This window comes from Conger conger, chromosome 2, assembly GCF_963514075.1.
Source record: "Conger conger chromosome 2, fConCon1.1, whole genome shotgun sequence".
In the NCBI taxonomy this organism is placed as follows: domain Eukaryota; kingdom Metazoa; phylum Chordata; class Actinopteri; order Anguilliformes; family Congridae; genus Conger; species Conger conger.
Window position 1 is genome coordinate 85,746,952 of NC_083761.1, and position 10,000 is coordinate 85,756,951.

Sequence of the window (10,000 nt, forward strand, 5' to 3'; positions counted from 1 at the left end):
AGCCAGAGCCAGACGACTGCTCTTACCTCCAGAGCCGGAGCCAGACGACTGCTCTTACCTCCTGAGCCGGAGCCAGACGACTGCTCTTACCTCCTGAGCCAGAGCCAGACGACTGCTCTTACCTCCTGAGCCGGAGCCAGAGCCAGACGACTGCTCTTACCTCCAGAGCTAACATTGCCCCACAACAGAAACAACAAACTCCAGCACCTTGGTGCACAAGGACCAAGAAATTTCAACATCTGTGTGCCAACATCCGCTCTTAAAGGTACAATAGGTCATTTCGGACTTCTAACAATCAAGAGAGAAATAGCAGCAACAAACATCTGCAAACAAAACTGTTTATCCCACTCCCTTCTCTGTAAACGCGCTGACGTTGAAACGCCATTGGCTGCGGCAATTAGAGCTAATTTTCAACCAATGAGCTTGAATTATTGTACACATATACATGGGTGTTGGGCCGTCAGCTGTATATTTTGAAACCCAAATTTAAGGACTATAAACACCGGCAGAGGGTGAATCAAGTGTCAGCAAGCCTTTTTCAATGAGAGGAAGGGATTTACAATGGTCTTGTAACAATGTTTTAACACAAAAATCTGACCTATTCTACCTTTAATTACTCGTATACCAAAAACTGTATCAATATTTTATTTTTTTTAACACAAATTCTACATTTTACTTTGATGTCATTTTCCGTAGTTTGTTTTTGTAAATATGAACATCAAGCCATCTTAAAAAAAAATAAATCATGCACTATCTTTTTTTTCTTCTTTTTAAAAAGCCACAGTGAAAAAGAAAGGCTGGCAGTTTAATGATCACCCCCTTCATAAAAGCCTTTTACAATCTCCACATTCACTTCTTCTGTCTTGCCTCATGAAACAAACATCTCGCAACCAAACAAAAAAGCTTTCCGTGCTTAGAAAAACAACGCTTGCCTACGTCTGCCACCCTTCTGTGCACATAAATATTCACACCCTGCACAAATATAAAATGTACAGCTCACGCATAATAAAAGAAATTTTAGAACTCCCAATTCTGGAGAGTGGAATTGCAATTTGCCTCCATATTAACAGGAGCGCCTTTCAGACACTGCGTTTCTACAGCGAGCGCATACTTCATGATCTGCATGAGGGGTGCTTACTGACAGTAGTTGTTAGTTGTTCCTCTTTGGCAGAATATTTACAAGACAAAGAGATGTGTAGATTCCTGCAAATGCCGAAGGAAAGGCAGATCCATTTATAACAATAATAATAATAATAATGCTGAATCAGCAAAATGCGCTGGCAGAATCCTCACGCCACATCCCTCTGAAACCTGTCTTCTCTAAAATGGAGGAAGAGTTCGTCTTCCTGATTGATGAAACTACATCGCTCCCACACGTCGAGTAGAAAGTAGCTTTCACGTTGGGCTTTTGTTAGCTACTCTACACTCCCGTTAGCATTTCAATAACTGGATGCACTGGTGTGTGTGTGTGTGTGTGTGTGTGTGTGTGTGTGTGTGTGTGTGTGTGTGTGTGTGTGTGTGTGTGTGTGTGTGTGTGTGTGTGTGTGTGTGTGTGTGTGTGTGTGTGTGTGTGTGTGTGTGCATGGCCACGAATGGGCAATCTGTTCAGGGTGTATTCCCACCCCGCACCCCAATGCATACTGGGATAGCCACCAGCCCCACCCCGACTGTGACCAGGAATACGCAGGTTGGATGAGGAAGTGAGGCCTGTGAACTGCAATTCAACTCGCAACTCGCCCAACATCCACGGTCCGGTGAGCGCTGTGAACTTAACCATCATCAGGCGGGGCCGTATGAAGTCTTGATTGAGGGAGGTTTATTAAAATACGCCGGAGAAAGTGTCAAACAAAACGGCTCTTGGACTATTCCCCTCCAGGTCCAAAATACTGCGTCAGAATTGCACTGAAATTAATTCTGACTTAAAACAGCCTCCATAATAAAAAAAAAGGCACAACTGTCTGCACATTTTCATTTAATTCTTCCATTAGCATAGCTGAGATATCCAGACTAGTCACTTAGAAATGCATTCAGCTGGAAAAGAAGGCTGCGCAGTCATTGAATATGAATCAAGTATGTATTAGTAATGCTGCGGTAATTACTGTAAGAGTCAGAGCCAGTCAGTGTATCGGGTGAATAAACTAAAACTTTTATCAGTAACTGAGGGGTCCGTTCTGAGTTGCGGTTGGATGTCCGCTGAGTGTGAATGATCGTGGTGCGGTTCACCAAGAGAGGCAGAGGCAGTTCAGAAAAAAACATTGGGTGTGTATGCGCACGCAAGGGTGTGTGTGTGTGTGTGTATGCACGCGCATGGGGGTGTGCGTGTGTATACGCGCGCGCGCGCGCGTGTGTGTGTGTGTGTGTGTGTGTGTGTGTGTGTGTGTGTGTACGTGCACGCATGGGGCTGTATGTGTGTATGCGCACGCATGGGTGCGTGCGTGTGTCTGTATGTGTGTGTGCATGTGTCTGTGTGTGTGTATGCATGTGCATGGGTGTGTGTGTATGTGCGTATGCGCGTGCATGGGTGTGTGTCTGTATGTGACTGAGTGTGTGTCTGTGTGTGTGTGTGTGCGCGTGTGTGACTGAGTGTGTGTCTGTGCGTGCGCGTGCATGTCCGGCAGCCATTTTGTGTCGCTTAAGAAGAACGGCAGCGCGCCCTCCACAGGCTCATGTGCACCGTCCCAAATCCGCTGCCTCCCGGCGCCATCAGGGATGGGGACTCAACGTCGACCCCGGACACGGACACGGGCCCTGTTCCTCGCCATTTCATTTGATTTCATTTCGTTTCATAAAAGAAAATAAAATAAAAAATTAAAAAAGAAAAAATAAAATAAAATAAAATAAAATAAAATAAAATAAAATAAAATAAAATAAAATGCAGTTGTGGAGCAGAAGCTGTATAGTGGATATATAGGAGCCCGGGCTGGGGACCCAGAGCCAGGGAGGCCACACAGCTGCTGCTCCCCCATGAGGAAGGGCCGTCATCGGACTGGCTGCAGCACCTGCACGCCGTCAAAAAAAAATAAACATAAAAATAAAAATAAACTGAACACAACAGCCGAGTGAGTTTCTCTGGATACGAGCGGCCCAGCGATGTCTGGAGATCTGCAGCACGCCCTGCCTCGATGAACAACAGTGATGTCTACAGCGTAGGAGTCTTCACACAGGAAGAGACCGATTGCGCACTCATCGGCAATTCATATTAAAATAATAATAATAATAAAAAAATTAATTAAAACATTTTTTTTTTTTTTTTTTTTTCCTTCTTTCATTTCAGAAACAAGTCCCCCCCCCTGAATGCCTAAGAAATGAGTTCAGAAATGTCCATTACAGCTTCAACGGTCCACTCTGGGCCCAGCCGATGGTCAAAGGTGAGGGAAACGTGACCACGGGAAGTAACGGGGTCTGAATTATGCATTAGGGCGGAGGGAAAAGGTTCTTCTAGAAGTTTCTGAGCGAGCTGAAGGACGCCCGGCATTGGGAGGATGGGGGCAGCTCATAAGCCGCTGCTTTAAACGCAGCGCAGATGAGCCGAGACGCTTCAACACCCCCCCACTCCACCAGCAGGGGTCGCCGTGGAGCTGTTTAAGGACTTCCCTTTGTGACGCTGGCCCCCTCTCCTGCGGCCCCCGCCGGACTTTGGCTGCGGGAAGAAACAAACAGAAGACGAGTTAAAATCCTGTGGAAAGAACACCTGCAATTTGGAAAGTATAGCCTCAGTGGGTCAGCCCATCTCTCTCTGCCTGTTCATCTCAAATACGTCTCCCTGCGTGTGTGTGTGTGTGAACACGTCTCCTTGCCCGGGTGTGTGTGTGTGTGTGTGTGTGTGTGTGTGTGTGTGTGTGTGTGTGCGCGTGCGTGAACACGTCTCCCTGCCCGGGTGTGTGTGAACACGTCTCCCTGCCCGTGTGTGTGTGTGTGTGTGTGTGTGTGTGTGTGTGTGTGTGTGTGTGTGTGTGTGTGTGTGTGTGTGTGTGTGTGTGTGTGTGTGTGTGTGTGTGTGTGTGTGTGTGTGTGTGTGTGTGTGTGTGTCCCTCCCTGGTCACCCTGCTTTGGCGTATGGCATGTTTCACTGGCTCTGGTTCAGGAGGGCGGGGCGTGTGGATGATGCAGGGTGCCTACAAGACCCACTATAGGAGTATTTTTCACCGCCCATCTCCTTTCCTAGCTCCTTGTCCTGCTCCCTAGCTCCACCCATCAGGGAAGGCAAGAAAAGGAAGCGAGAAGTAAAGAAAAAAAATGGACAACGTGAACTAGGCAAATGGAATGTCCATGGCTCCTTTTAACTGTCAGTTCGAAGCCAACGTCAGTTACAGACGTGGCAGATGGGGAGAGGTGGATCCACAGGTCAGTTACAGACGTGGCAGACGGGGAGAGGTGGATCCACAGGTCAGTCACAGACATGGCAGACGGGGAGAGGTGGATCCACAGGTCAGTTACAGACGTGGCAGACGGGGAGAGGTGGATCCACAGGTCAGTTACAGACGTGGCGGACGGGGAGAGGTGGATCCACAGGTCGATCATTTATACGGTACGTTGCGCCTTCCCGAAAAACATACTCCGCACGCAAAGGGTGCGCTCACGTTTCCTTGCCCAAAAAAAAGTCTGGGAGCCTCCAAACTTCCACTCCCAGCTCCTGGTAGGAGCACTTAACGGGCGGGAATACAAACAAGTGAGCGGGCTAAGAGCCAGAGGGCCGTATGGGGTTTCAGGCCAACTTAACCAGCGCCCATGCTTACACCCGCCATTTTAGCCACCTTTCTGCACAGACGGTTCTTCTGTCTCTACACGGACTGATTCACCGTGAGCTAACCCAAAGGGTTACCAGTGTTGGTGTACACAGCCAGGGCTCATTCATTGACGGAAACCGGAAATCGCCCACCCCGATTCTAAGCCCCAAGTTTTTTTTTTTTTTTTTTTACCTTGTTTTCTTTGTTGCCGTCTTTACTCGGCGACTCTTCCTCCCCTACTGTCTAACGACGCCAAGCCATGAGAGAGGGAGGGAGGGAGAGAGAGGGGAGGGAGGGAGAGAGGAGGGAGAGAGAGAAAAGGGAGGGAGAGAGAGAGGAGGGAGGAGGGAGGGGGGAGGGAGAGAGAGAGAAGGGAGGGAGAGAGGGAGAGAAGGAGAGAGGGAGAGAGAGAGGAGGGAGGGGGGAGGGAGAGAGAGAGGAGGGAGGGGGGAGGGAGAGAGAGAGGAGGGAGGAGGGAGGGGGGAGGGAGAGAGAGAGAGAGGAGGGAGGAGGGAGGAGGGAGGAGGGAGGAGGGAGGATGGAGGGGGGAGACGGGTACAGAAACGAACAGAGAGGGCGTTGGGAAGGGACGGCATGTGACGGAAGAGAGTGAGAGAGAGGAAAAGGGAGAGGTGAGATGTATGATGATGGTGGGATGGCGGGGGGAGTGAGAGAAAGAGATTACCAGCAGATTGGAAGAGACCGAAAAGGCTGCAGCCGAGATAAGGGGCTGGAAGCAGCCAGCTATCAGGTCCACGCAGACGAGCACTGAGACATTCAACTGCTAGAGCAGGGCTGCCCAACCCTGCTCCTGGAGATCTACCATTCTGTAGGTTCACACACCAAACCATGTTTTGCGTCAAAACCTACAGGATGGTAGATCTCCAGGAACAGGGTTGGGCAGCCCTGCTCTAGCTGTTGAATGAGGTGTGCTTTGTTAAGGGTTGGAGTGAAAACCTACAGGACAGTAGATCTCCAGGAACAGGGTTGGGCAGCCCTGCTCTAGCTGTTGAATGAGGTGTGCTTTGTTAGGGCAGAAGTGAAAACCTACAAGACAACAGGGCGGGGGCAAATGTTGTAGCTGTTGAATGAGGTGTGCTTTGTTAGGGCAGAAGTGAAAACCTACACGACGGTAGATCTCCAGGAACAGGGTTGGGCAGCCCTGCTCTAGCTGTTAAATGAGGTGTGCTTTGTTAGGGCAGAAGTGAAAACCTACACGACGGTAGATCTCCAGGAACAGGGTTGGGCAGCCCTGCTCTAGCTGTTAAATGAGGTGTGCTTTGTTAGGGCAGAAGTGAAAACCTACAGGACAGTAGATCTCCAGGAACAGGGTTGGGCAGCCCTGCTCTAGCTGTTAAATGAGGTGTGCTTTGTTAGGGCAGAAGTGAAAACCTACAGGACGGTAGATCTCCAGGAACAGGGTTGGGCAGCCCTGCTCTAGCTGTTAAATGAGGTGTGCTTTGTTAGGGCAGAAGTGAAAACCTACAGGACAACAGGGCGGGGGCAGCCCTGCTCTACAGAAATCTGGCTCTTTGTCCCCCGCTGCAGGCAGGTGCAGGTGCAGGGGCAGGTGCAGCTCTACCCACCTGTAGCTGTGCTAAATGTGGACTGGCTGGGCGGGCCGTCTGAGCCCCGTCCTCATTGGCCGGCGCAGAGCCCTCCTCCCAGCGGAGCGGGGCCCTCTTGGAGGACTGCATCTTCATCTGCGGCGGCTTGGCGTTGCAGGGCTGGTGACCGGCGGACAGCAACAGCTGAAACGATCGCAAACCGTTGCGGTTATTCAGCTGAAGCTTCTATCCAAAGTCACTTACAGTCGAATTAGACTGAGCAGGGGGACAACCCCCCCCCCCCCCCCCCCGTTCCCCGGTGCAATGTGGGGGTTAAGGACCCAAGAGCTTCATCAGAGGCAACACTGGGGCTCGAACCACCAACCGTCCAGGTCCCGGTGAAGCACCTTCACCACTCCACTATCGGGTCGTTTCAGGGACCAAGTGGGCAACTTTTGGTGCTCAATCTAGTTTGAAGAGAGTACCCATCTGACAAACTTCATTTTAAACTTCTGATCTGCTGCTTATGGCATCCACTGGGTCCAGCTAAGACATTACATTAATGGCATTTGGCAGACGCTCTTATCCAGCGAAGTTCAGTTGATTAGACACTAAGCTGGAGACAATCCTCCCCTGGAGCAATGCAGGGTTAAGGGCCTTGCTCAAGGGCCCTACGGCTGTGCGGATCTTATTGTGTCTACACTGGGATTAGAACCACCGACCTCGTCTGTCCCGGTCATTTACCTTAACCACTACGCTACAGGCCGCCCCAAACATCATTGAACTTCATATGTACGTTAGAAATAACAAAAGAAAAAAAAAAATGAAAGCTCGATAACAGAAAAGATCGAGAGAGAAAACTTGACAACGTGAGATTGCTGCAGCCACTCTGACCGCCAAATGAATATTTACCTTAAAATACAGGAACAAGTGCAGAGTAAGCGCAAGGCAAGGAGTACTAAATCAAAATTTGTAGATGACTTCAAACTAGGTTTCTTGATTTGGAGAGTGCTCACATAGCTAGGTTGGTTAATTAGGTGATATCGTCACACAGCCACAGAAAAGCCATGCGTTTCCATCAATACACCAAGAACCAAAACTATAACATTTAGCAAACACCCTCGGTTGCGTTTCATCGTTCCCGCAGCAGGAACAAAATGTTATAGTTGTGCTGTTGACACCACCACCCACTGGAGCCAGAACGATTTTTAAAAGGACATATTTCCAGTTCCGGTTATAGTTCTCGTTCTTGGGGAGAGGACGGGGGGCCTTCAGTGCGGACAGATTGGGAGCTCCACGACATCGAACATCCCTCCCGGCTCCTGGGAAGGAACATTCACGGGGAGGCGGGGAATGTCCTGAAAGATGGCGGACCTCGATCGGGAGCGAGGGAAGGGGGGGGGGGGGGGGGGGAGGGAGTGGAACAAGCCCCCCCCCGAGCGTGCGTAGGCTCCCCGGGAGGGCGGGCGCGCCCGGTCACCTTGGTGATGGTGCCCACCGCCTTGGTGCGGCCCTCGCGGAACACCAGCCGCTGGTCGGCGTGCAGGTACTCCGGCGTCTTGATGAAGCGGAAGTGCACCGCCGCCTTGTCGCCCGTGCGCAGGCAGTCCCTGTTCATGGACAAGATGGTGGCCGTCTGCCTGATGCTGCCACAGTGCACTGCGGAGGGGAGGGAGGTGGGGGGGGGGGGGGGGGGGAGAGAGAGGGAGAGGGAGGGAGAGAGGGAGCGAGAGGGGGAGAGAGGGGGAGGGATAATAATAAATAAAGATATGCTCGATCTGATATCCAGCCTAAACGACTGACATTGCAGCCTATCTGTTGCAGCCAGCGAGTTGACACTAGCTCCCCCTCCATTACTAGGAGGCTATTCAACACACAATTAATCGTAAACAGTGTGCTGAGACAAACTGGTGGTCATTTTATTATGCTTTTGTCAACTTGAACAGTTGCTAAATTGGTCATGGAAGCAGCAAGGTTTTAGTTATCTATTGTCCTCCAGGGCCCCTGGGAAGGTTCCTCGATGAGCTAGACACCCTTCTCAGCTCCTTCCCTGAGGATGGCACCCCACTGATTCTCCTTGGAGACTTCAACATCCACCTTGAAGCCTCCCAGGCTGCTGCCTTCCTACCGCTACTCCACTCCTTCGGCCTCTCCCTGCAACACTCTCCTCCAACCCACAAGGCGGGCAATGTCCTAGACCTTGTCTTTGTGAGGAACTGCTCATGCTCTGATTTCACGGTTACCCGTCTGCATACATCTGATCACCACTTCATCTCATTCTCCCTCCCTCTTCCTCCCCATCCTCCTCCCCCTCCTCCCACCTCCTCAGCCCGCCGTAACCTCCACTCCCTCTCACCCTCTTCCTTTGCCACCACTGTCACCACCTCACTCACCCCTCTCAAATCCTTCTCCAAACTCCCCACTGACTCTGCATCTGCCACCCTCCTTTCATCTCTCTCCTCCGCCTTCGACTCTCTCTGTCCCCCTGTCTCAAAGCCACCTCGCACATCCCCTCCCAGTCCTTGGATATCTGACGCCCTCCGTACCTCCAGGACCAGCCTCCACACCTCCCCCTCTCCGAACCTCCACCTCACGCTCACGACTACTGTCTGTTCTGGCTCCACGGTGGTGGAACGAACTCCCCGTTGAGGTCAGAACAGCAGAATCTCTTCCCATCGTCAAGCGCGAGCTGAAGACGCACCTCGGATTTGCACATTCTGGGTTTATATTGGAAGGCAGTCCCCAGTAGAGGGTGAGAGGCTGTGTTGGGTCGGTAGTTTGCCGGACTCACCCATAGCCTGGTATCTGGGGGAGATGGTGGTGGGATGGTGCAGCACCAGAATCTCAGCTTCAAACTCCCATGATGCCTGCGGGCTGAGGCGGGGCGAGACCATCACCATGCCCTTGCGGATGGACGAGCGCTTGATCTAAGAGGAGGGGGGCACGCGTGAAAACAGACAGGCAGAGACAGAGGCAGAGGCAGAGGCAGAGGCAGAGACAGAGACAGAGGCAGAGGCAGAGGCAGAGGCAGAGGCAGAGACAGAGACAGAGGCAGAGACAGAGACAGAGACAGAGACAGAGACAGAGACAGAGACAGAGACAGACACAGACACAGACACAGAGACAGAGACAGACACAGACACAGACACAGACACAGACACAGACACAGGCACAGACAGGCACAGACAGGCACAGACAGGCACAGACACACATTGGAATGCTCAGTTACAGTAAGAACATCCTAGTCACTTATTTGTGACCTCACACCGTAAAGTCTTAAAAGGCCCACTCGCATATTTTGTGGTATTTCACATCTTCGTGGAGCTTTTAATTTGTGTTCCAGATTGATGAAAGTAAAACACAAGTGCAATTTTGGTGGAAGTATCCATATTTTAGGGTCCAACTGCTATTTTTCTGAGCTGTTCATGAAACAATTCCCCATGAGACATGACGTATGTTTTTACATGACTATCAGATGAAGTTGCTAAATAGAAACCTCTATATATATATATATATACATAAAAGTCTGCCTAATCTGTCTGAGACCAAAAGCCTTCGGACGCCTTTTGAAAACCCTGTTGATCTTCTAAATTAAGTCAGTTGGTTATTTACTGGTTATTTTGCTCCTCGATCTCTCTCCCTCTCATTCACAACTGTACTCTCTTCAGTTAAGCTACACTTTCACTGCTGACCGTGTGTTAGCGCAGAGAGCAGACCGAGTTAACG

The 10,000-nt window shown here is 50.7% G+C and overlaps 1 protein-coding gene across 4 annotated transcripts in view; it reads right to left on the reverse strand.

Moving 5' to 3' along the window:
• Nucleotides 1-1,458: 1,458 nt before the first annotated feature.
• LOC133116296 (GTP-binding protein 1-like) overlaps nt 1,459-10,000 on the reverse strand; it is a 30,111-nt gene continuing 21,569 nt past the window's right edge. For 3 of the 4 annotated variants that reach the window (XM_061225753.1, XM_061225746.1, XM_061225738.1), the window contains exons 10-14: nt 9,066-9,201; nt 7,755-7,933; nt 6,314-6,478; nt 4,920-4,970; nt 1,459-3,640 (exon numbers count right to left, since the gene is read on the reverse strand). In XM_061225753.1, the coding sequence (XP_061081737.1) occupies nt 3,539-3,640; nt 4,920-4,970; nt 6,314-6,478; nt 7,755-7,933; nt 9,066-9,201 (633 nt within the window). In that variant the 3' untranslated portion in view covers nt 1,459-3,538. The remainder of the gene's footprint in view (nt 3,641-4,919; nt 4,971-6,313; nt 6,479-7,754; nt 7,934-9,065; nt 9,202-10,000) is intronic. The other variant, XM_061225759.1, reaches the window with a different exon arrangement.